The 27,965-nt window shown below is 40.1% G+C and overlaps 1 protein-coding gene across 1 annotated transcript; it reads right to left on the reverse strand.

Moving 5' to 3' along the window:
- Positions 1 to 460: 460 nt before the first annotated feature.
- On the reverse strand, positions 461 to 27,965 carry SOCS6 (suppressor of cytokine signaling 6). The gene is made up of 2 exons (XM_079982949.1): positions 27,790 to 27,965; positions 461 to 8,371 (listed from the first exon to the last, which is right to left on the reverse strand). The coding sequence occupies exon 2, from the start codon at positions 8,254 to 8,256 to the stop codon at positions 6,649 to 6,651; it is 1,608 nt and encodes a 535-aa protein (XP_079839075.1). The 5' UTR covers positions 8,257 to 8,371; positions 27,790 to 27,965; the 3' UTR covers positions 461 to 6,648.

A 27,965-nucleotide genomic window follows, 5' to 3' on the forward strand; every position in this document is an offset into this window, starting at 1 on the left:
GTTGCACTAACTTGCCTCTTAGCTCCTACTATGTTGTCCTTTTAAAAAATTTACACCTACTTTGCCTGAGCATATGTGAATCTGTAAAAGGTTTGGAATTCATTAAATGAGAAGGGTTTTTCCATTTGTAAACGCAAACTGGAACCGGCAAATGAGGAAAACTGGTAAGAGTTTTCAGATATTAACTTTACTGGATGATTATCTTCATTTTACTAAAATATACACAACAGATTATTTTTTGTGAATTTTTTTTTATTTACACACCGTATCTAGAAGCAGATACATAAATCCTTATACAATTTTTCAAAAAATGTGCAAGAAATTACTATAATCTTTTTAACAAACCAAAACACATTTAAAATCAATGGACTTTGGATAATTCATTCTGTTGTGTGCTTAATACAAATAATGCACACTCAGTTGGAAACATACAGAAAAGTGTAAACTACAGCAATCTGGATTTTAAGTATTAATTTCATGGCACTCCATCACCACTATAAAAATTATTTAACCCAATATGTAGTAGTACAAAATTCTATAAGAATTTCTGCCCCATCCCATTATTGGCATAAAGAGTTTGGACTATTCTCCAAATACATCAAACTCTACAGTATTTTGTCATTTTAAGGTCTATCCCATCTTTGTCAAAGAGCATGTCTTTCATATATATTTTTGTAGTATTCAAAGATACAATATTAGCAATTGCTGATGTGACCATATTTTAGCTTAAAATTTGAAAGTTATATAGCTGAAGACCCTTCCTTACTGGAATTCACAGTCAATATATTGCTGGTATTTTGGTTTCACTTAACAGTTCCAATATTTACACATTTAAGAAATGAATTTGTACGAAAAAACTGCATGTTCTGCAAAGTTCAGCAGTAAGAGTTCATATGGAGATAAGCACCTTGACATGAATATTAAAGATAACCTGGGGATTTTGAAAACAAAGACTTTCCTGGGTTTACAGGACTCGATCTCCTGGGACCAGAACATAATGGACAGAATTACAAAGGGGGGGGGGGGTAAGTAAAGTTCTGGTTGAATTTCCTCCCTCTCCAAGAATCACTTGCCTCAAGTTAGAAAATATGCAATGTACTCAAACACTGTTAGGGGAAATACTTCAAGCTTCATATGAATTATCAGTTTTGCTAGGGTCTTCCTTCTCTACACCACTATAAAAAAAATGCTCTGACCCTCACAGACACCGATCTGACCTTTCCTTCTTCTCCCTGCCCCCCCAGCACAATCTGGAGGAGTTTGGAAAAAGCTGCCCCAACTTCCTTCTTTTTGCTGCTCCTACTGAGGCTGTAGAATGGACTCAGAGCTGTGCTACCACCTTTCCTAATTCAAAAATACTATACTCACCACAGGAGAAAGCTGGGTTTGAGTAAACATCTTCTGCAGATGTAGGATGTTACTTTTAGAAGATCTAAACGTATGAAGCCTCTGACAAAAATTAGCTGGTCTTAGCTGGTCATGTAACTGCACTTGAACAGTGGGTCTGTTACGAATGTTTGTTGCTTGCGTGTCTGCTTACTGAAGATGTAAAACAAAGTGTAAGGGGAAGGCCTTAAAGAAGAAAATTCAGGGAGACTTTGTTGCTATGATTGCAAGCCAGATTTATAGTACTGGACTATCCTCACAAGTGAAGAAAGGAAAATACGTCTATTTCCCGTGGACTGATATGCCAGAATCACCATTACACTGTATTGTGCATGTAAGCTATCTCTCTCTAGTCTTGAGTACACCAGGTTTGAAAATATCCAATATGCAGGTGTTATTTCATAGCCTATTAATGGCAGCAAAGAAACAAGGCAGGCACATCTCAGCAGCACTGTCAGGTGCTTTTGCTGTAACAACAGAAGAAATCTATTAAAGGCTTGTAATCCAGTCTTTAGAACAAAAAATCCCTTTATTATTGAAACCATAGTGCTGCAAGGGGGTAAACTAGTTTAAAGAAGTCTAGCCCATCCCTCTGAAGGAACAGCAGCACAGGTGCACAGCTGTCTGCTTCAGCTTTTGTGTGCTCGCAGCCCACTGGGAACAAGCCAGAGGGGGGGGGGTTTCTAAGGGTCTCAGGCTTTCCAGACCACATCTGAGAAAGGCGGGAGCAGCAAGCGGTTGGATACACTGGCTACAGATGCCCTCCGCTGGGACTGCAACCAACACGAATTATGCAGGTGCCAGACTGCCAGAGACACCACATACTGACCTGTTGGGGTTTTGGGCTTTTGAATCCTATTGTCTATATGTGGAGGTCCGTCAAACTGGTTTGTTCCCTTTGTTTCTTACACCACATTCTACTCATTGTAAGCTCAGAAATCACCGCTGCAGTTCACATTTGCTTTCTCGAAACCTATCTGGTGGAAGGACACTAATACAATACAGCTATTGCCCTCAATGCAATCAGTAGTTTTGTTTTAAAGTGATGCACTCGCACCAGGGAAGGCCAGAGCCCTGCCTGCAGGAGTTCAATCCCTGGCATCTCCAGGGCTTGGAGGGACCCCTGCCTGAAACCCCGTAGAGTCCCTGCAAGTCAGTGTGGACAATACTGAGCTAGCTTCCTATGTTACGAACTTAATTTGCTTTCTCCATACAAATTAATTAGTTCTTTTGTCTTATTTTTATCATGAACTTGTTATCAGTCTAATTTTACACCACTATTTTTCCTGCCAATCTACAATAGCCTTTTCTGCTTATAGTATTAGCATGTTTAAACTGCAGTTATTAACCAAGCTATGCTAGTGCAGAGGCAATAGTGTTTTTCATCATAACCAACCGTAAGTATTCCACCAACCCTCCCAGAAGTTGTTTATTATTTCTGCTGATGTTTCAACAGCAGAAAAACGTTGATATGTCATTTGTTTTTAGAATAGTAAGAAAACTTTAGGAAATTACCTCACCAGGTTAAAAAAAATGCTGAGCAGCTTGACTGATTTAGTTCTCCCATAACTTTAGAGTGTCCCTTTCCTTCAGTGTTATAAACTGTCAATACATGACTCAGATTAACGGCTTGCAGGAGTAATCTATTGGCATGAGCAATGTCACATGGGAGAAACTCAACAGCAACTGTGAACAGGGGCTTCTGCTTTCTTGCAGACTATGTTTGTTGGAGGTTGTTATGAAGTCTTGCATAAGCTCTGTTATTACACTGAACATATGAGCAGGCCATTTAGGCAACCAGTTAAAATGCACAAAAATGTGACTGAATATAACACATAGATCTTTGTGGCAATAAGATATGTCCATCCTATGTAGTACAAAGAACAGAGCAATAAAGGCAATTCAAAAGGTGTTTTCAATGGAATCATTCAGTTGAAATGTACTCATTCCTTTATGTAATACATGGGTGCAACTCACCTCAAGGAGCAATTGCCCCCCAAATGCCAAACTGAAGCTTGGAAATAAATAGATCAGAAGCCACTCATTCTGTCTGTCTTATTGTCCTAAGCAGTTTTGGGCCAGAAGATCCTCCAGGGCAGATGATGTTGGATTACACTTTAAATGTTTTCCCACCTCCTGAACAAGCTTGGTCACTTGCTTCAGGACCATTCAGAGCAGAAACAAAATGCCAGCATCAGTGCTGCATTTATGTCTGCTCATCCACGCTCAGGTATTTGCTAGGTGGCTGTCAGCAGCAAGAGATAAAATAGCTGCTCCTACTGGGCAGTTTTTCCAGCTGGACCACTTGCTTAGCCCAGATGTGTTTGAGGGAAAGTGTATGCATTGGTGGTTGCTGCTCTAGCTGATGAGAGGTTGGCTTGCTAGGAGATGAAGGCCTAGCAACGGGAAGGACAAAGGCAGATCTAACAATTTAATACTTTTATGGAGTATATGACTATAGGTTGCCATTTATCGGGACACAATGTCTTCCCCAAGTCCACTAAACTGCACAGTGGAAGAAATCAGCTGCTCCTGCAGAACTGTGCTACAAGAGCAAAGAGGAAAGCGGTGAAAAGCTAATCGGTCAGCATTGCAAGAACCACCTCTGAAAACCTGTTTTTAATACAAATGAACTGAAGAGAGTATGAGAAGGAATGCAGAATGCAAGTTCATGCTGTCTCAGAACAGCAATATGACTGGAACATTAGAGATCTAAATATACAACTCATATGGAACTGTAATACCATCATAACTCGTAACATCATTATTTAGAGTTTAGATACCAGGATAATGTTTACTTTTGACCTTTGCCATAATACAGATTATTGTTCCAGGAAACGTTTTTACTCCAACCACACAGATTTTTATTTTATTTTTGCATTTGAAGGGGAAATACCCCGCACCCACCCCCCAAATGACAAGGGTATTAAGCTAACAAGTATGCTTCCTATTGTATAAAATGGATTACTTCTTTCTTCCTCAGACTCAAAACACTGTACCATAGTATATATTATTGTGCCTTTTGTGTATAAAATTTGTAGTCTTGCTTTGGGGGTAAAAATCAGAAAACCAAATGAAGATTTTGCATAAATATCAGGATGGCAAAGCCAGTAAGTGACACACATGAATACTTTGCTCAGGAATTTAAGAATACATCTCTCTAAATACTCCCCACACCTCAGAACCTATTTTAACTGGGCAAGAGAGACACTTCCACCTCTCATTCCCACAGCAAAAGTCATGCTTTGCCTCTGATATTCTTTTTAAACACTATGATCTAAAAATATTTTTTTAAAAAATAGAAGTTTAGCATATCGATTCAGGCAACCCAGGATGTGGCACCATTGCAGCACCTTGCAGCAACACTGTACTTTAATATTATAAACTCATTCAGAGCACAGAAAAGGCTAGGTAGAACAAGCAATAGAGAATTATCCAGAAATGAAGATTTTTCAAAACTTTATCACCCTTTAATATTTTTTTACTAAACAGAAACGTATTCAAATTTTTGAGATGGGAAGATGAAAAAGAAAATTACTAATGGCCATATCTTTCAGAGGATAGGAGGAAAAACATAAAACTAAAACAAGACATATGAAAATGGCACAAAATAAATTTTGTAACCTACAAACTAGCCTCCAAAATACTACTTTTTTTTCTCCAGAAATTTCAGAGCTCAGTTTCCTGCTTGCTAACATTTTGATTAACTAGATCTTTCCTTAATGCAAACAGGAATACTTCCTTTCCACCATATAATGCTCGGTAGAAGCAGTCCCATGAGTACAAATCTTAATGGCCCCAATCCAAAGTTAGGTAGTTACATTTAGGTCCAGCAGCAACTTATCCTGCTGGTTTCTACAGAACCAACTTTTGGATTGGATCCATTGTGTAAACTATGTAAATCTATCTTCCTCTGGAAAACCTAGTGCAGGATTTTCCCATATCTCGCATATTAAATGGAACTGCTTTTCCTTGTTTTGAATAAGACTAAGCAGAAATGAGTCTGGTAATGCACTGGAATATTTCCTATAGGGATTACGCCATAATGTAATCAATTCAGTCTTAATTTCAAAACATGCAAGGTTTTTTAAAAATGAAACTTTGGGGATAATTTTAATTTATTCTCTTCCCATCTTACATATTGAAATGAATATAATGATGGAAAATGTATGCTAAGCAAATAAAAAAACATTTAAGGGCATTATCTAGCAAAGTTAAGTACTTGCTAATCCCATCAATTTCTATGGGAGAAATTTAAGCATGTGCATAACTCATCTATGAAATTAATTAAATTTGAATTGGCTTAACTTTGGCTAGATGATGTCTCAGTTTAGCAGGAAATATGGGGTAATGTTTAGATCTTCTGGTCAAATAATAACTTTTAAAATCCTACTGGCAAAAAACCCACTATGTTGAAATTATCCGAAAAAGGACAGATTTCAGTTATCCGACCATGTGCTACCATAGCTTAGTCAAAATCAGTTTTACAGGGATATCAAATAGTTTTAAAAAATGGCCTCTGATTTACATTAACTTTTGTCTAAATACAGAATACTAGCAATATTTTTTTTCCAAGTCTGTTTTGAAAGGCTGTTTTTAAAACTTAAAAAAATGGTTAAGAATGAACAAAAAAAGCGCAAAACAATATATACAATCTTTGAAACTAGTTTAGGAGAAAGGAGGCTTTCAAAACATATGTTGCATAACTGTTGTGTCAAACATTCCCTCCAGCCCACAGTTAACTTTATGTTTTTAATTAGGATACTGGGAAATCTTTCTCAGCATACATCTAAATTCTGTATACTGGCACAATTTTTCCACTTTTTTAAAATTCAAAACAAAACAAAACCAGGCTGTTTGAAAAAGACAAAACATATCCCATCAAGTGTCAACTTTTACTTATGGTCGAAAACACATGAAATGTGCTTCAAATGCATAAAAATCACAGTGGATTAGCAGCAAAGGAGATGGGGAGTTTTAGGAAAACTTTTATCATTCACATTGTGATTATTTTGCACACTGAATGAAAGATAGCTATTCACTCTCCTAAAAAAAATATGCTGAGATCATTATTTTAAAACATAAAACCCAGACCACCCATTAAACAAATAAAAATGAATTACCCTTTTTTATGCACAAAATGAAATTATGGCAGCAAAAGACTGATAGCAATTAAAGTTTGTAAACGGTATTTCAATCTCTCTTCTTTATTTTATTTTGTTGTTGTTCCCAAAGTGCAAGATGCAAGGTTCCCATAAGCCTTCAGTAGTGCTTTTCTTGTAAGTAATCCTTCATTTTGTTTGGCAAAGGCAGTTTCTGAATCAGATCTATTCTGGTATACTGGCGTATAACAAAGCGACACAGATACTGTAACGAGCGCACCTGCATAAAACGAGATACTGGATTGGTCAGTCTGACTGGGTAAGTTGTAGATCCAGGCAATCGAGACCTTGAATAGCAAAATGCTCCATTTTCAGAGTCCCTGATGGAGTGTTCAATGAGATCAACTATAGAAGTATGTCCCTCCACATCTGGTTGTTCATAAAAGCTAAATCTGCCATTTGAATGCTCAATTCTTGTATGAAGAGTTTTACCATGGGAACGGAAACTCAAACTTAAAAGATAGCGGTCATCAGAGCTATCTCGTACAAGAAACGAGCCATCAGGAACATTGGCCAATTTTCCTTCTGCTTCCCATCGTGTAATTGGGCCCCAGTACCACCCTTGCTTTGCAAGTTTTTTCAGTTCTTCTGTGAGGCTGGTCACAACCATAGGGCCACTGTTTTGTACAGAATCATAAACTCTTCCAACTCCAGGTGCAGAGTTAGGATCAAAATTCAAATGGCAACGCATACTTTCAGCCACATGGACATCTGTGGCGTTTAGGCCATTAAAGTTCCTTTGGATTTGATTATTCTGTATTGGAGGTAGCAACGGAGAGAGCGGAGGAACATCACTGTGATTGACTCTAGAGCTTTGCAACATGACTCCTGTGGTACCAATTAATAAACCACTCACTGCCTGGTCAACAAAGATATCTGGGGTAACTACTACATCTTGACTCACTGGACCCTCTTCTTCGTGAAATGCACTGCCACCCATTTGAGAAGAAACCGTCGAAACCTCCATGGGTGAGGAACTATCCAAACAGTAACTACGTGATCCTTCCAAAGGATACATTCCCTCATCTAAAGGCACAGTATACTGAATGTAGTCCTGAGGCATAAGTCCAATAACTACAGGCACATGTTCATCAATATGGAGATGCAAATCTCCATTCTGAGATTCTGTACTTTTCAATGCATTGTTTTGTTCCTGGAACACACTGTCGGACTGCAAGTCATGGAAATCTTTGCGAACACCATTCAGTGCAGGGCTTGGATTTGAGGAGTGGACCAAGGCCTTTACTTTCACTTCCATTTTTATACATGTTTCTTCTGAGTTTGTTGGACGAAGCGGCCACGGAGTTGGGCTATAATGGTGATTTCGGAGGGATGTAGATCTAAGAGGTCTCTGAGCTCTCACATCTTTGAAGGTTATTGGAGCAGAAGAAGAAGAGAAGGTGTCATCATCAGCAGAGCTAACAGATGGCGTGCTACCTTTGCCGCCTTTCTGCTTTTGTTTTGCTGAAAGCCGCCTTTTTAACGTACCCATTAAGCTTTCACTCTTCGATCTGTTTTTTCCACCTTTCTCATCTTCACTGTTGATGTCACAACTCGGCAAATCTTTACCATAGCAGCTACCAAACAAGGAGTCATCTTTTCCAAAATCATTTAACGATGGCTGTGCAACTACAACGAAGTCACTTTCATCTTTGCTCTTATTTAAATTAAAAGACTTACGAATGGTCTTGAGACTAATTTTCTTCATTATGAAAGTACAGCAAATCTGACTCTTCTGAAGTTCTGCCCCTAAAGCAGGTAATGCAGGAGCTTCTTCATTGATGTGCGTTATCCAGTCTCATTTAACTTCGAAGTCCCATTTCCTGTGGGGAAGAGGAGAAAGACACATTATTTACACTACAGCAATGGTAAAGAGATCTATATAACCAAAGTATAAGCTTAAAGGAACATCAAGAAATATCAACATACTATCATATGCCATTTTTATTTGCAAACTATATTATATATTTTTATTGTAGTCATCTTTGATTTGTTGGCTGATCAGTCTTTTGAGGCTTAAGCTTTGGATTAAAATTACAACAGACCCCTTCTGTTCACATTATCAAAGAAAGTGAGTATCTTTCATGACTCTCCTTTTCTGTAGAAGGTGCATACTCTGAGAATGTCCAGTTTTATAAACACTTCCCGCAAGGGGTGAGTAAAGAAAGAAGAAAATGGAGATATCAGGTTTCCATGAACAGATCATGCAATATACAATGACACATTACCGATGACTCCTCTAGGCATTGCAGGTTTACAGAGTAGGTAAAGAACGTTCTTTCCTCTTTTAACACTGAGTCAACATTAGCTGTACACTTCTATATAATCAATGGCAGCACTGATATAAGGAAAGCCTGGCTTCTACTCCTGCCTTTTGTGACCCTTAATGAATTCACTAATTGCAATCTCTTACTTTCTCCTTAAGACCTCAATAGAAGTTATTCAACTGCAGAACAGGAAGAATATATCTCCCATCATGAGTTACTATTTTACTGGCAATTGGCCAGCCCACATTTAGTGCAATACGATTCACCTTGTGCTAGGAATCTCCTTCCTGCAAATGTTATGATTTGATATTGGTAACTGTTATGTGAATTCAGCATGAACTCAGCTCCCAAAGTCTAGAAAGAAACCCAAAATAAAGTCTGTACGAGCTAAAAATGCACATTATGCACACCAGTTTCACCTTAGTCCAAGAAACACTTCTCCCATGATGTTTCTCGCAATCCCTCTCCTGCAGCAGCTTCTTATACAGCTTCCAAGGACAAGGGGTAGGGTAGCTGTAAACACCTAGTTTTTGAATGTAGTTCAATTTTCTTATTAACTTTTCCACTAAGAATAAGTATTAATTTTTCAGAGTCATTATGAGAAGGGTTATGCATGATGAATAGACAACAATCTAGGATTTCTTCTTATGTATTTCTGTCTGAAATATCTTAACTATACACTTAGGACAGCGTTTTTGCATGCAGCTTTAGTGTTCAGCTTCCAGATTTTCCAGCAAGACTAGAACTCTAAACAACAACATTTGATACCAGATTAACACATTTATTGCTTAGATACCCATTTGACAGTATCTAATAACACTATTCTGGAAAGTACACAATAATAGCTTCCCACTGAGCAAGTTTTTATTAGTGGAAAAACTGCACATCTGATATTCTAGAAAAGTAAAACCAATGCCCTTTATAAAAGAAAACTTTGTATCTAAACATTTCATTTTAATTTGTCGTTTCTAATAACCTTCAGTTTTTGTTGAACCTTTACAAAATCGCACCAACACTGTGGTTAATTTAGCCTTTGCATTAATAGTCCTTCAAACTAACATTTTATTCTTACATATTTTCAGTATAGCTTTTATTTTATTTTTTAGTTGTACTGATAAAGTAGCTTTTACTGTTTATTATACATATTTTCATGTTTTGCTTTAAAGCATTTGAAATTAGAAACATTAAATTCTAAATAAAATATCTGACACACAAACATTTCTTACTGCAACATACTATCAGTGAAACCCTAGGAAACTTTATTCAGAAGAAAGTAAAGGTCTGTTCAAGAAGGAATACTCACTAATAAGTGTGCTTTCAATTGCAGCCTAAGTAAATTTCCAGTACTTGTGGAGCAATCATAGAAGCTGAAAAAGTGTAACGGACTCCAAATTGTCGTGTCAAATCTTCTACATCTTACACTGTATTTGAGATTTAAATATTTTTTTGGGGGGGGGGGAGAGATCTACTGCTGTTTTGGGATATTAGTCTTTATCTCCAGGCAGCCAATTTATTTAATGTAAAAGATTCAGAAAATATGACTAAATTGATTTCTACAGCACTTATAGTGTGATCTGCAAACTACTTCATATGGAATAATTACACAACACTTATCTTACTTCCTTAATAGCTCTAAAAGGATTCAAGAGCAAGTATTCTGGATTAGGACATTCTCACAATTAGTGTGCGGCAGAATAACCTTGTGTATGCTGCAAAGTAACAGATTGTCTGTGCAAAGATAAACGTCATTTAATCAATTACAGCTCTGACCTAAAGCTACTGATTTCACTGAGAAGACTCTCACTTATTTTAATTGGATTTGTCTCTGGCCTTGCAACAGTCAGCCACTGACTTTGTATTTAACCTTGAGAATGTTCAGGTCCCACTGACCTTCTACAGGTAAACAAATAAAAATATGCCTAGAAGATAACAGAGTTCAACTGAAAACAACTCTCTAATTATTAAGTAATACTGATCAACTGGAGTAATTCCCTACAGTGAAATTCATCATTGCTTCCTGTTTATCTTCTCTACAATAATTCTGAGGAAATTTGCAACAATTACAAATTTCAAGGAAGTTTTAGCAGCAGTCCTAAATTTTATGCTTTGTATCATTATCAGACTTCACTAAAAGCAAGTACACCCAGTTCAGATGTAATGCTACACCATGGTTCAATATTACAGCACCCTTTGTATTTGGCTCAGGCTTTTTAGAACTTTTTGTGTTATGCTTTATCTCTGTTTTAATATTGAAAATGCTGTATAATATACACGTAAGTTCTCATGTCTATGGTGGATCAGCCTCTTGAGGCAGATTAACAGTCATTAATGTGATTTGTCAGTGGTCTGTGAATTTAAATGTAATGTCAAAACACAATTGGTTGCTGAAGCAGAGACTTAACACTCCAGCTTTCCTATGGAGAACGGCAAAGCAGTAGCAAGGCTGGCACATCAGTAGAGCTAATCTGGGACTCCCATCATTGTAGCAGGTCATTGCAGATGTGTCACTGTTCATACTCAGAAACCTCATTTGTAGGTTATTAACAAATTTATTCTCCAAGCCAAGAACTACTGTCACAATCATTTTGCCTACATGTAAATAGGGCTGCCCAATAAATCACCATATCGTTGAATACCTGTATTGAAATAACATCGTGATAAAGTGTTTCAACAAGGCAATATGCTTCACCCGGTATCTTTCCACTTAGGGCTCAGCTAATTATGCAGAGGAACACCCCCTACCCCCCACGGCTAGACAGTAAACAAAGAATGCAAGCAAAGAACTGGAAAGCAATTCTTTCTTTCCCCATCAATGAAAAAAAGAGGGGGAAGAGTTTATTTTATTTTATTTTATTTTATGGTGGTGTTTATGTTGTTGGTTCTCCCTAAACAGCTTTCCTCCCTATCAAAAAGGGTTTTTTATTGTATAAAGGAAACTCTTTTTACTTGCTTGCCCTCCCTGTGATAAAAAGGGAGAGATTGGTAGAATGAGGGCTTTGATGGGGCCCTTCGGTGTGCGTGGGGAATGGAGGGAAGATTTATGCTGAAATGGGAGGTTGGGTACTATGTGAGAATGGGAGGTTGGGTACTATGTGAGAATGATGGGGAAAGTGTTTTTTGGTAAGCAGTGCAAGCAAATGCATGTCTACTCACAAGCAAGCCCTACTGAATCCAATGAGGCTTACTCCCAGGAAAGTAGTTTAGTTGAACTCAGTGGGGCTTATGCATGCATATATTTCACTTACTGTATTTTTCTGTCTATAAGACACCCCTATGTATTTGGGGGACACACACTCAGATTTAAGAAAATGGGGGAAGATGTATCCATGTATAAGATGCCCCCTAATTTTTGACATTATTTTTATGAAACAAACCTAGACTTATACATGGAAAAATTTGGTAGATCTCTGAGTGGGGAAGCAGAAGGAAGTTTATTTAATATTTTTTTATTAAATCTACTACTTCCTTAAATTTTAAAGTTCTCCACTGCCACAGGGAGCTCCGTCAAGGCCCTCTGCTGCTGCAGGGAAGCATGGTGATGCTACAGGGAGGTACAGTAGGACCTTCTGCACCCCCTCCGTCATCATGGAATGGAAAGGGCAAGACTCTCTGTCACCTCTGTCACGAGGCCTGCCAAGGCCCACGACAACAGCAGATATATATATCGTGATATATCAAGAAATTGTGATATTTAGCTGGTGATATATCATGATGTTGAAAACCAGTTATCAGCCAGCATATTCTCAGTTCCTCTTCCTTTTGCATGCAACCTCCTCTCCTGCAAATGGGGGGTGCACAGGGTGCAAGTCATTCAGGCCTTCTGCAGAAGTGGCATAACCACCATAGTGTTTTTTCCTACTCTTCCATTATTGGAGTTAAAATTTCTGTTCTAAAAGTAAAACAAAAAGATATCTGATGCCCTTTAAGGTTGGATACTCTTTAGCCATTTACTGGATTTCCCTGAACTCAAAGGAAAAATAAAGGTCTGATCTGGATTGCCCTAATGTGATTTACAAATAACATACAATTTATATCCTAAATACTTTTATTTAATAGTAATTAAATCATGAGACGTTAAGAAGGAAGAAATCAGAAGTAACTGTAAAATATTGGGGGGGGGGAATCAATGCTCTTCCATCTCTTTTCTTAAGATCTGAAAACTTTCCTTTCCGCCTTCAAACATCTCCATGCCTTATTTAACATACTGATACATTCAGACACATCAAACTTCAGAAACATGAAGGTTGAATTAGAAAATCTGCCTATCAACAAAAGTGCTGTCAGCACAGCTAATAACTCTTACAACCTTTTATAAAACCTGCTGCAATATTCACTTTTGCAAATTGGCATAAGTGTGACAGAAACACAACAAAGCCTCTCATGCATGAAACATTTTTGTATCATTAAAGAGTCGAACAGCTTGTATACAAAATGACAGCAGAATGTATTTATTCTCGTGCTAGAGTGAAGGTTGTAGAAGCTCTTAAGGTATACAGCGCCTTCTTAAAAAGCCAAATGTAAGTCCAGTGTCTCAAAAATACAGGCTCCAAAGGCCCACCAGGTTCATGCTCTAAAGCTTTCCCACATTGCTTCCCCGCAGCCTCAGGTACGGTATATGTCCAAATTTGCATTTGACCTTGTCTGTAACATCTAATTCGGGTTATAGATTTGAAACGTATACAGAAGCAGTAAGGACACTTGTACCAGTAAAGCACCATGCTTTCTTCACCTAATTATGGAAAAGTCCTACTTTAACTTAATAGTCTTTGACAGAGTGTTAGGTTTTAAAAGGTAAATGCCAAAACAGAGCAAATTCCAGCAAATGGTGGAAAGTCAAGTTTTACCAGCTCAACAAAATAGAAGGGTAAAGGTAAATAGACAACTTGTTAAAAGGTATATCTCCATTTTTATATAGTATCCTCTTTTTTTAAAAAAAAAGGATACTAAACATGAATTGTAACTTCCATGTTCTATCACCGCTATACACTGTTGCCAGCTTTCCACATTCTGACATTACAAAATACCCAGTTGCTTTTAAAACTTTTCTCATTTTTTGATACCAACACATTTTCTACTTTTAAAAACTATTTTGAGCCATTTTCAATAGATATGATACTACTGAGTATTCTGTAGGTTCACACACTGGGAACAAATATATGGAAATCTTCCATGATTTCAGATCAGAAAAAGTGATATGCACCAGTGCTACAAAATTTCCTACCTGGCCTGTTATTTGTGTTTTAACTATAGGCTTCTAGCCCACTTTCAAACTGCTAGTGGGACACTATCAGATGAGGTGGTCTGTTATGCATGTCGTATGTAAACAATGACACATCTGTTTTGCAATCATTAAATGGTTCTCATAAGGTATGCAATTTACTTTTTGAGAAATTATTTTTGAGGGCACACTGGTGTTTAGAGAACACAATTTCAATGGCATCAATATAAAATGAACAAAGGATAAGAAACTCAGGTGCAATAATCTAGAACCGGTAATACATTTTAGCAAGTTGTAGCAAATTCTGCAAAAGTTTGGCAGGTGTATCTGGCTTACATATAATGGGGAAAATGTAAGCATTATATTATTCCCTGTTCAGGAAGCTTTTAAAGGCACAGAATACAGTGGTACCTCGGGTTACATACGCTTCAGGTTACATACGCTTCAGGTTACATACGCTTCAGGTTACAGACTCCACTAACCCAGAAATAGTACCTCAGGTTAAGAACTTTGCTTCAGGATGAAAACAGAAATTGTGCTCCAGCGGCGCAGCAGCAGCGGGAGGCCCCATTAGCTAAAGTGGTGCTTCAGGTTAAGAACAGTTTCAGGTTAAGAATGGACCTCCAGAACGAATTAAGTACTTAACCTGAGGTACCACTGTACTTTTGATGAATAAAAAAAGAAGTTGGTCCATCTATGTTAAATAGCTACAATGTGATGTTCACATTGTTACCACTACAGCAGTTTCCTTCCAAGGTCTGCAAAGTAGAATCTGAAGAACAGTACAGAAGATTCCTATCCTTACAACATTACAACATCAAGATAACCCAACTGTTATAAGTGATGCTTATGTAATAATTAGTGCTTAGCAACAGGTAAACTAAGTCATAAAACTGGTATTATCAATCATATATGCCTCAATGCCTTCTTTGCCTCAGTCTTCTCCGATAAAGAAAACAATGCCCGACCTGAAGAATTTGGAGCAAATGATTCAGCAGAGGAAACACAGCCCAGAATAACTAAGGAGATAGTACAAGAATACTTGGCTAGTTTAGATGTATTCAAGTCTCCAGGGCCAGATGAACTGCATCCAAGAGTATTAAAAGAACTGGCAGATGTGATCTCAGAACCACTGGCAGTCATCTTTGAGAATTCCTGGAGAACAGGCGAAGTCCCGGCAGACTGGAGGAAGGCAAATGTTGTCCCTATTTTCAAAAAGGGGAAAAGAGAGGACCCAAATAATTACCGCCCAGTCAGTCTGACATCAATACCAGGGAAGATTCTGGAGCAGATCATTAAGCAAACAGTCTGTGAGCACCTAGAAAGGAATACTGTGATCACCAATAGTCAGCATGGATTTCTGAAAAATAAGTCATGTCAGACTAACCTGATCTCGTTTTTTGACAGAATTACAAGCCTGGTAGATAAAGGGAACGCAGTGGATGTAGCCTACCTTGATTTCAGCAAGGCATTTGACAAGGTGCCCCATGATATTCTTGTAAAGAAGCTGGTAAAATGCGGTCTTGACTATGCTACCACTCAGTGGATTTGTAACTGGCTGACTGACCGAACCCAAAGGGTGCTCATCAATGGTCCCTCTTCATCCTGGAGAAGAGTTACTAGTGGGGTGCCACAGGGTTCTGTCTTGGGCCCGGTCTTATTCAACATCTTTATCAATGACTTGGATGATGGACTCAAGGGCATCCTGATCAAATTTGCAGATGACACCAAACTGGGAGGGGTGGCTAACACCCCAGAGGACAGGATCACACTTCAAAACGACCTTGACAGATTAGAGAACTGGGCCAAAACAAACAAGATGAATTTTAACAGGGAGAAATGTAAAGTATTGCACTTGGGCAAAAAAAATGAGAGGCACAAATACAAGATGGGTGACACCTGGCTTGAGAGCAGTACATGTGAAAAGGATCTAGGAGTCTTGGTTGACCACAAACTTGACATGAGCCAACAGTGTGACGCGGCAGCTAAAAAAGCCAATGCAATTCTGGGCTGCATCAATAGGAGTATAGCATCTAGATCAAGGGAAGTAATAGTGCCACTGTATTCTGCTCTGGTCAGACCTCACCTGGAGTACTGTGTCCAGTTCTGGGCACCACAGTTCAAGAAGGACACTGACAAACTGGAACGTGTCCAGAGGAGGGCAACCAAAATGGTCAAAGGCCTGGAAACGATGCCTTATGAGGAACGGCTAAGGGAGCTGGGCATGTTTAGCCTGGAGAAGAGGAGGTTAAGGGGTGATATGATAGCCATGTTCAAATATATAAAAGGATGTCACATAGAGGAGGGAGAAAGGTTGTTTTCTGCTGCTCCAGAGAAGCGGACACGGAGCAATGGATCCAAACTACAAGAAAGAAGATTCCACCTAAACATTAGGAAGAACTTCCTGACAGTAAGAGCTGTTCGACAGTGGAATTTGCTGCCAAGGAGTGTGGTGGAGTCTCCTTCTTTGGAGGTCTTTAAGCAGAGGCTTGACAACCATATGTCAGGAGTGCTCTGATGGTGTTTCCTGCTTGGCAGGGGGTTGGACTCGATGGCCCTTGTGGTCTCTTCCAACTCTATGATTCTATGATATTACAACTACAATATATGTGAAGTGAATACATTTAAAATCAAAATGATGTACCATAACATCAAAATTGCTCTTATACTGCCACTAATCTGCAAATACTTCTGAACTGTTTATAAAAACGGGCTTATAAATATTACTTTTCCATTCAATTATATCAAATAATGTTCCTGATCTGACATGCTTCGGATGTGGAAATTAAAAATCCTGTGTCAGATACATATGCAGCAAGGAAACAGGCTCCACTGACACCTTCAAACAATAGTGAATATATTTCTGTGTATATTTGCATCAATTTCCATATAGTATATATCTATAAAAAATGAATTATTGCTTCTGTTGATATAACTTAATATTACTAATACAATCATAAAAATGTAGAACTGGAAGGGACCACAAGTCATCCAGTCCAACCCCTTCCAATGCAGGCAACTTTCAGTACCAGGAAACTCCCTGGAGAGGGCATGCCACAACTGCGGGGCTACCAGAGAGAAGGCCCGTTCTCTTATTGCCAAACTCCAAACAGCTCTCAGAGGAAGCTCAGAGAAAAGGACTTGGATGTTGATCTTAGGGTCCAAGTAGGTTCACACAGGGAAAGTAGTCATTTCCAGTTATTCTGGACGAAGTCCTACAGAACTCAGTGGAATAAACATGCTTATAATCCTACATTAAATCTGTCTACTTTATAAATAATTGCATATTTGGGACCAAGTTACCTAAGAGAATGCCTCAACCCATATATCCCTGGCTGGAAACTGTGCTCCTCAAATGGGGCACGACTGAGATTTTCACATGCCCCAGACATCAGCTTAGTTTGTATTAGAAACAGGAATTTAATGCTGGAGCTGCAGCCGTCTGGGAACAATTACCATCTAAAATTAAACGGGCATCCAGCACTGTGATCCTTAGGTGCCTACTGAATGTTTCCCTATGGCATGACCCAGCCATTTATGAAATATTAACTGTGTATCTGTAGGAATGGTTTTATTATAGTCAGAGTTTGTCAATATGGTTTTAATAATTTATATTTGTGTAATTATTTTATATTATTTTTATCTTGCTGTACATAGCTTTGAAGCAGTTTATAAATTTGTAAAATAAATAAATATGAAAATAGCACATTTATGCTCGTGCTATCAAGGGCTGAACCCAAAGTCCTACAAAATAGTTAACATAAAGAAGTGCATGTTAGCAACTGCCTGGTCCATTGCTCCAACTCTAAATAGTACGGTAACTCTTAAGCAAGTTTTGAATCATACGAAATACAGATCCTTGCAAAGCAAATTTCTCCAGAGTAAAGAGCATGCTACTCTTAAGCTCCCTGAGTTATGCAGCACAGAAGGAGCTGACAGTGTGTGAGATCTATATAAATAAAATCTTGCAACTTTTTGTCTTTTTTAAAAAAGGGGGAGAACAATGCAAGAGATGAGAACACAATGTCAGCACAATTGCATGAATAGTTAATCACCCTCCAAATGAGAACAGACAAAGGTTTCAATGTCACATTTTTATATTTTGCTGTCTTCAGCTAGCAGATATTAAAAAAAGAAATTCCCTTTTGATTTTGTAATGTCTGAGAGAAGTTTTGCTACTATAAATGCTTGCAAGGATCTGTAAGAGTGACATTACAGCTGAGATAGATGGCAGATTTGGCCAAAAGATTTCATTCTACAGCCAACTAACACAAGCCAAAAATTCCCTGTGACTCTGCATGCACAATCAATTTCATTGGGATGCTGTATAATTGGATCCTATACCAAATCAATTTGCAGCATCAAACTTTGTCTCTTCAACCATCTGAATCAAACGTATTTACTATAAAGCCCCTGTTCTGAATATTTAATACCTGTATAACCTTAAGGCTGTCTGTATGTGGGGCTGTGATAGATGCAGGGGGGGAAACACCTTCTGATAGAGATGAGTCACTGGGAATACACTACACTAATGCTCCCAATTGTGAGGTCATTTCTTATAGTTTTCTGACCTTCATTTACCTATAGCTATAATTCTAAGCACTTGATAAGGAGTAAGCCCCACTGAACACATTTCATAGCTATCTACTCTACAATATACAATAAGCTTGACTAGAACAAAATAATGAAGTATATTAATGGATAAATAACACGTGTAAAGAAATCTCATGTAGATATAAAGGTTTTAGTTCTAAAAAGGGAGACTATTTCATAAGTACTTTCTCAATAAATTGAGAAATTGACCAGCCTTGACCAGCCTGGTGCCCTACCAATGTTTTGGACTACAATTCCTCTGTCCTAGCTAGAACAGCCGTATGATAATGAAACTGATGGGAGTGGAGGGAATCAGGTTGGGGAAGATTGCTACTGACATGTTCCTAACTGAACTTGTGGCTGTTAAATGGTGGGATCATGTGGTCAGTTCAATACGGACAATGAAGTCTACTACCAAATGTCAGACTTTACTCCTCTAGCTGCCGCAATGATGAACACAAAAGGGGAGGCAAATGTGTGCAAAGAAACAAGTGCACTGCATTTAGTAAATGTGCTCTAATAAATACACAGCTTTGTCCTACATATGTTGATCTGGAGATGTTTCACTGGGAAGGGGAAGAAATGGAGGCAGTGAGAGATTTTACTTTCTTGGGCTCCATGATCACTGCAGATAGTGACAGCAGTCACAAAATTAAAAGATACCTGCTTCTTGGGAGAAAAGCAATGACAAACCTAGATAGCATCTTAAAAAGCAGAGTCATCACCTTGCCAACAAAGGTCCATATAGTTAAAGCTATGGTTTACCCAGTAGTGATATATGGAAATGAGAGCTGGACCATAAAGAAGGCTGGTCGCTAAAGAACTGATGCTTTTGAATTATGGTATTGGAGGAGACCCTTGAGAGTCCCATGGACTGCAAGAAGATCAAATCTCTCCATTCTTAAGGAAATCAGCCCTGAGTGCTCACTGGAAGGACAGATCGTGAAGCTGAGGCTCCAGTACTTTGGCCACCTCATGAGAAGAGAAGACTCCCTGGAAAAGACCCAGATGCTGGGAAAGATTGAGGGCACAAGGAGAAGGGGAGGACAGAGGACGAGATGGTTGGACAGTGTTCTCGAAGCTACCAGCATGAGTCTGACCAAACTGTGGGAGGCAGTGGAAGACAGGAGTGCCTGGCGTGCTCTGGTCCATGGGGTCACGAAGAGTCGGACACGACTAAACGACTAAACAACTACAACAAAATGTGCCCATTTGCATTTGTAGGTAGCTGAAAGCATGAGTGGGAATGTTGAAGGAAGTCTTTTGATAAACGGAGTGCCTGGGACCTGGGGACTGAATTCTGAAGTTGATTCAAATTAATCAACTATTTGGGGAGGCAAATTAGTTTTATTTAAAATATCTCAGTGTTAGAAACTCTGATATATAAGCTAGGCGCCAAATGGCTCCTTAAACCTGAGTTACAATTGCCAAAATGGAATGCCTAGTTGCCATTTTGGGGCCAGATGACTCGAAAGTCATATTTTGCAATATGACTTTTTAGTTCCTGAAATTAATTCTGATTGTACAGATACAGATAGAATTCTACAAGATGTGTGAAAACAGTCAAGATCCAAGAATCCCCAGGCATGCACCTCCAGATGGTGGCGATGTCATCTTGGTGCCCAGGCATCTTTACAGGTGGCAGATAGCCAGGTGCAAAATGAACCTGGTGAGTTTCAAATGCTGTAGCTTTAAAAATTATCATCAGCAAGATGATATGCCCGGCATGACAGGAAGCTAGCTACAGCTGTTTCAGGAAGGGAGTTAGGAACACCCTCTTTGCAGCCTTTATTGATGACCAAGCTACTGCATTCTGAACTAGTTGTTTCTGAGCACTCGTCAAAGAAAGTCCTATGGAGAGTGCATTACAGTAATTCAGATGTGATGCAATTATGGAATGGGTCACCATGGCCAGATCTGAATTCCACAGCAACAGACATTGATGCATCATCTCAGCTGGGCAAAGGCACTTCTGGCCACAGATGAGAACTTAGCATCCAGGGTGTCCATAAGAACTCCCAAGCTATGACCTGAGTTTTCAATAGGTGTGCCAACCACAGTTGAATCCCAATTCCTGGATCAATATGACTGACCCTAAGCATCTCTGCCTGGATTAAGATTCAATACATTTGCCTTTATTCAATCCATTGCTGCCTCCAGATAACAATTCAGGACCTAAACAGCTTCCTTAAAATGAGAGGGAAAGGAGAACACAGTTGGTTGTGCCATCCACATATTGGATGACACCAAACTTCTGCTCATCTGTCCCAGATGTTAAATAGCATGGGAACAAGCTAAAACTCGAAAGGGCACCATAGGCTGTGGTATCAAATAGATCTCCCACTAGCTTCTAAAACTGGTGCTCCAGGAAGGACTGGAACCACCGTAACACCATGCCACCAAGACCCATCCCAGATATCCAGTTCAGAATACTATGCTTGATGGCATGCCAAAATGTCCAACGGAACTAACAAAATGCATTTATCCTGTACAGTTCCCGGTATAAATCACCAAGGAGACCAAAGCTGTCTTGGTCCCAAAACTGGGCCTAACACTGGATTAAGATGAGTCTAAGAAAACCTAGAGCTGCAGACTCAGGCACCTTGCCAAAATGGAATATTTAAAAAACTTACTATAAATTTTCCAGAACACTGGGATTAAGCAAAATGTTTTTTCTCCCAGTAAATGTAAACACATTTGCATTTTATGAGGCAAAAAAATTAAAATTCAGTGATTTCTGCAGCAATAATGCCTATGTATTATTTTTTGAATTCTCTAACCCATTAGAGCAACAGAAATGTAAAAGCACAAATTTAGAGAGGGATAGTTCTTGATTCTTACAGCTTCTACTGATTGGAGAATCAAAACAACAAGAGTATAGCATACTTTGATTTTTCTCCCACAAAGCTGAGGCAGGCCAGTTCACACATGTATGTTAATTACCAGATAATTCAGTATCTGGTGACTAATGTGCCATCATATATCAAGCACCAGAGATAAAACTTTCGTGTCACCTCAGAATTTGGTAGAGACACCAGTGCAAGTAGATAAATAGGTACCGCTGCGGCGGGAAGGTAAACGATGTTTCCGTGTGCTCTGGCTTCCGTCACAGTGTTCTGTTGCACCAGAAGTGGTTTAGTCATGCTGGCCACATGACCTGGAAAGCTGTCTGTGGACAAACACCGGCTCCCTCGGCCTGAAAGCCAGATGAGTGCTGCAACCCCATAGTCGCCTTTGACTGGACTTAACTGTCCAGGGGTCCTTTACCTTTTACCTTTACCTATTAAGTAATTATACAATGAAGAATCAAGTGATATACATACATGTACGAACTGGCCCTCTGTCACAGGACTTGTTAGCTTCATTTTACCAGGGTAGCTATGATTTTGATAGAAACCTCCCCTTATAGTGCACCTCAGCTGCTCCTTCTAACATTATGGCAAAGGATTCTTTGATGACCTCTCATTAAAAGTAACAGAAGCTCTACCAAAGCCACTTTTACTGTTCACTAGAGAAAGAGGAATTACAGAATTTTTGCTTATGTCACAGTTTATGCAGGAGCAAATCAGCAGGTGTATCTACTGTTGGTGGGCTGGCTCTCCTATGCTTGCTCAGTTCAAAAGTATGGTCACTGTGTAATGTATTTGCTGAACAGGGCTCTATAGGCTTAAAATAGCCTGCATCTGTTATCATACAACTTTTTATCCATGAAATGTTTTAACTAGAATGTTCCTCTTAATGCTTGAAAGAAATAAAACATGCCCAACATCATAACATTTACCTGTTGGAAGATCAGAGGCATACATTTTGTCAATGACATTGCTGCCTTATTTAAACACAGTTAATGAATATTCCATTGCAAGATCTCAATGAGACTTCTTCTGATAGCATCATTATGCTTTGTTAAAAAGAGGCACACATATCTTGTCACCTGAAGTCACTTACATTAAAGAAAAATGTGGTTAACGTCATGTATCTTTACAACTTGATGCAATTACACATGTTATGCATTATGTACTTCAATTGAAGTGTAGAGAACAAACCAAATCCATCTACGAACGCTTCCTCCAGACACAGAATTTTCCTGAAGTGCCATCAAAAGCCATACAATGCTGGTTATTTAATTTCTGTTTTCTGACAATAGTTTTGCTTACACAACATTACTTCTTTAGAGTGCAATTAAGTAGCATACATCCTCAGATTTAAGTCCCACTGTATTCAATGTACATTACTCGCAGGTTAGTGTGCACATAACTGTTCTGTTATGCCACACTTTTACAGATTACAACCAAAGAGGCAATCCTGTGCTCACGTAACTGATAAGTCTGACTAAAGTCAGTAAGACATACATATGATCAGACTCAAAAAATTTAATACTATACAGTCGTACCTCTACTTACGTATCTTTCCGAATACGTAAACTTCGGGTTGTGAATGCGGCAAACCTGGAAGTGTATACTTCTGGGTTTCACAGCGTGTGCATACACAGCACTGTGCTGTGCATGTGCATAGAAGCGGCACCTCCGGATACGGAGTTTTCAGGTTGCGGATGGACCCCTGGAACGAATTAAGTTCGCATCCAGAGGGTCCACTGTACAGTGAATCCTGAATTTTCTGGTTTCCTGAATGGAAATGGGGAAGATAGAATTCCCAAGTCCAAATTTACCAATAGGCAGTCTCATATTTAACTGAAAGAATATAATCAAAGCATTTGTTGTTGTTTAGTCGTGTCCAACTCTTCGTGGACCAGAGCACGTGTCCAACTCTTCCCATGGACCAGAGCACACCAGGCACTCCTGTCTTCCACTGCCTCCCACAGTTTGGTCAAACTCATGCTGGTAGCTTTGAGAACACAATCAAAGCATACTAACTCAATAAACTTGAGAAATACCTAATTTAACTTTACAAAAGCAGGATTTCCTAACCACAAGGAGATCAAATGCCACCTAAAGCTGGGACTTTATTATCTGAAGGTGCATGATGGATAAAAATAACCAATTTGGATTCTATGTACTTTTATTATCTAGCACACCTAAAATTAATATCGCCCTCTGTTTATATAAAAATTAGCTCATTTCTCCTTATTCATCAAAAAGGAACCTGTATGTTTCACCAAAGAATGGAAGCAGAACTGAATTACAGCTGGTTGTTATATTTGCAGAGATGGTGTCTTGGTCGTTATGCATGCATTTTCTTCTCAGGCGAACACAGTGCAACATGAAACCTGAATGCAAATCATTTGAATGTCTGCTAGTTCCTCTCAAGCTCCGCCTTAAAACTTGCCAGATGTAGACATGGATAGCTTAACTAACACCATCAGCCTCTCCTGTCCTCTTCACCCCTTGCAGTTTTAACATCTAGCTTGATGAATAGTTCTCCAGAAATCAAAAGCTTGCACACAAATTTATGGCATTTTGGTGAGCTTCAAAAACTATTGCCCTAATATGGACTTTGTAATCAATATATATGCAATCATATCCTTCCAATTATCTTCAGCTACAAAAGCATAAAATTTTAGTTCTTCCAAAAAAAGGTATTTGGTATATCTGAGTATACCTTACTCTTTGAAGTTTGATTAGGTTTGCCAATATACTGGGTGCTTTCTATCTCTATATTTGCAATTGGAAGAAGTCAACAAGTGTCCTATGTTACTGAACTGCAAGATTCAACAGGAAAAATTTAGGGAAGAAAATTATGAAGGTTGATTATATAAATAAAAAGCAATTCATATGGCAGACTAGACCATGACAGAGCATGAGAAATTACATATAGGAGAACATTCCATTTTTACTACATGCAGTAACTCTGAGGGAGGAAGGGAATGCAATGTTTGTACAGTGGTACCTGAGGTTAAGTACTTAATTCGTTCCGGGGGTCCGTACTTAACCTGAAACTGTTCTTAATCTGAAGCACCACTTTAGCTAATGGGGCCTCCTGCCGCTGCCGTGCAGCCGGAGCACAATTTCTGTTCTCATCCTGAAGCAAAGTTCTTAACCCGAGGTAATATTTCTGGGTTAGCGGAGTCTGTAACCTGAAGCGTATGTAACCCGAGGTACCACTATAAAGATAAGTAGTGGAATAAAGGTTCTCTTTAAATCAGTAGAGCTGTATATAGAGAAGCTCAAAAATGTTTAATATAATTGCAACTTTATGCAATAATCATACACTAGATACACATTTTTTGCAAAATAACAAAACTGCTATATTTAATCACCAGAAAAAATGTAATTTCTCTCAGATTTACTCATTCATTACTTCCTGGAGTGTCCTATAGACTGTGCGCTTGTGCAAACATCATTGGCACCCATGCTACCACTGGTTGCAAGTGACAAATTCCCTTGGTTTGTTTTGAGGTTTGCTTGTTTCTTTTGTATAAAGAGACTGAGCCCTTAACACTGTACCACAGCAGCAGAAGCATTTAACATAGCATTTTAAATATGTGGGGTAGGGAAATCTCGTGAACACTCACGTACGTGATACCTTCCCCATGTGTGAAATTGCTCCACCATTTATTGAGCCTTTATTTGTGTGATTAATGTTCAGTTTTAGGCTGTACAGCTCTTCGCTCCAGTGCTATATTACATATGCACCTCAATTTAAACAGCACAAGGAAGGCAAACAGACAGGTCATCTCGCAACAAAGGCTTCCTCCCCATCTGCTGTTCTCACTGTAGAAACAGGATAGAATGCTGCTTTATTAGCATTGGTCTGGGCTTGTGCTGCTACAGCACCAAGAACAAAATCAGATTTTATGTACGAAGAGTTCTTTGTAGGCTGCTTCTCTGCTAAAGGGATCAAAGCTCAGAATAATCAGAGTCTGTGTCAGGAGATCCATATCCCAAAACTCCTTCAAAGCACATAGTAAAAGCACAGAATCTTAAACAGATTTACTCCACCCTACTGATAAATTAGGCCATTGTGCTGAGAAAGGAGAGGTAGGGTGAAGAACAAAACTATCACTGACCTTTGTTTAAATTGTAGACCAACTAAGGACTATTCGGTAATACAGAACTGTCCTCTTTTATTTTCTTTTTTACAAATTTTATTATTTATTTTATTTATTAGATTTATATGCCACCTTTCATCCCAAGATCTCACGGTGGTTACTTTACATAAGATCTCAATTCAATAAGATCACATTTTCAAATAAAAGTCATTATTTTATTGAAATTCAAGTTGGATTCATATTTTACTTGTGTCAACATGCTGAGATTATAGTAAAAATTTTTCAGAATACAGAGATTAATCTTGATTGGCTAGTACTCTATCTGGAATCAAAGGTACCAATCCTAAACACCTGACTTGGAAGCAAGTGTCCTTGACTTCAGCTGAATTTGTCCCATTTTGATTAATGGTCCGTTTCTCCTTTATCAGAACTTTGTCATTCTGTGCACCTTGATGCATGATATATATTACTACAACTGACAGGAAAGCAAACCATATGATAAAATAAGTTTAGCAAAAGTTGAAATACAAAGTACGTTGCCGTTGCTTTCAAAAATGCTTAAATAATAATATTTTTACTACTGCCCAAACAGCTCTATGAAACTGGAAAGCTTGCATACTCCTATACAAACTGAAGTTCGTAACTGCTTTTAATCTTTTACACTTTGGGACCCTTATGACAGCTACTGTCTAGTACTCAAAAAGCCAGAGACACTTTTCAAGATGGAGGTGGAGGAGGTGGAGGATGCAGTGATGTGCTCTTTTAATGAGTGGCTACACAAGAGAGAGAAAATCATTGCACTCAGCTTGGTTGCGAAACTCAGAGGCCTACCTCAAAACAGAAACAATTCTCTGCAAACTTCACTGTTTCTGATGACAGAAAGAAGAAAAGGGTATGGCTCTCACAGGTTATAAAAAGGAGAGCTCTCAGGGTCTTCCCACTGTCAATCTCAGTCTCTCCCCCCCCCTTTCTCCCAGCTTGTTGTTACTCTCTGCAGCTGAAAGGAAAGTCAAAAAACTACAAGGGAGAAAGCCAAAAAAACGTCTGAAGCTGGGCAGTGTGCGTGGAGGGGGAGAAATTTAGGATCCTGGTTTGCAAAGACTAAACAAACAAACAAAACACCGCTTAGGGGCGTAACGCTGTTAAAAAAAAAAAGTTTACGACCAGGGTCTCTTAGCTGAAGTACAGAAAGACAAGTGATCCGGGTACAGAGCTGCTCGTTGTTTAGGATCGGGGAATGGCACAGGATGCCCACGCTCCTTACGGCCCTGGAGCAAACGCCGCCCCGTTCTTCGGGCATTTCCTAGGAGGTTTCCATATGACAACACCCGGCCGAGGCGGAGGTGGGAGCGCGGGGAGGAGGAGGAGGAGGAGGAGGGTGCCCTGCGCGAGGCTCCCACGCTGCTGCCTCCCCACCTCCCGGCCCCACTGCAGGCCGCGGCGCACCCTCTCTCCCCGTCCCTCTCTCTCTCTCTCTCCAGGCCCCGGCCGCGCCAGCCCGAGCCCCAGCCGGAACAAAAGGCGAGCGCGGGGCTGGGCAGGGCGAGCCGGCGGGGCCGCGCCAGGCCACTGCTCCGCGGAGGCCGCAGCTCCCCTCGCAACTCCGGGCCTGGCTGCCCAATCTCCACCGAGGCCTCGAGTCCCCTTGCGAAGCACATACGGGAGGAGGGGGGGGGCAGGCCATGTTTACTCACCGGGAGAGGCTGGTGCTGGTGCTGGTGCTGCTGCCGATAACGGCGGCGGCGGCGGCGGCGGCCGTGCTGCGCGGAGTGCAGGCCGGCCGGGCTCAAGCGCCGGCTCCGCCTCCGCCAGGCTCCCTTCTCGTCGGTCGCCTCCGCCGCCGCTTCCTCCTCCTCCTCCTCCTCCTCCTGGTGTTGCAGTTTCCTCCGCCTCCTCTCCTCCTTCCTCCTCCTTCACCCCCCGTCTTCGCAGGGGCGCGAGGGGGGCAGCGAGGCCGCCGCCAGCCCACATGCAAGGAAGCTCCGCGCGCGCGCGCACGCAGTAGCAGCCACCCCCCCCCCGCCCCGCTGAGGGGTCCAGAGCCCAAGCCGGCGCTCTCCCTCTCGGCCGCCTATTCGCTGTCCACGGACGCCCCCTCCCCGTGCATAACTCGCCTTCCCTTCTTGCTCCCCGCGAACATTCGCCCCCCCCCTTTTGTTTGTTCTCTCCCGGCGCCAGGCTCACTTCACGCAGCAGTTTGCTCCTCACTTTACTTACCCGGCTCTTCACCTGGGGCACAAAAGGCTTTTCCTCCGACTCGCCCTGCGCTGCCCGGCCTGCCTTTTCTCCCTTCTGGGTAGCAGCTCGCGCCCCATCCTCCTGCCGGGCAGCGGGCGGAGAGGCGCGCACTTTGCGCCCAGCCTAAGGGAGCCCCCGAAATATGCTGGGGGTCG

Source organism: Podarcis cretensis (genome assembly GCF_951804945.1).
Source record: "Podarcis cretensis genome assembly, chromosome: 7".
In the NCBI taxonomy this organism is placed as follows: domain Eukaryota; kingdom Metazoa; phylum Chordata; class Lepidosauria; order Squamata; family Lacertidae; genus Podarcis; species Podarcis cretensis.

Bases quoted from the DNA above. Each gene is read 5' to 3' on its own strand.
- SOCS6 (XM_079982949.1), bottom strand. From the start codon at position 8,256: ATGAAGAAAATTAGTCTCAAGACCATTCGTAAGTCTTTTAATTTAAAT.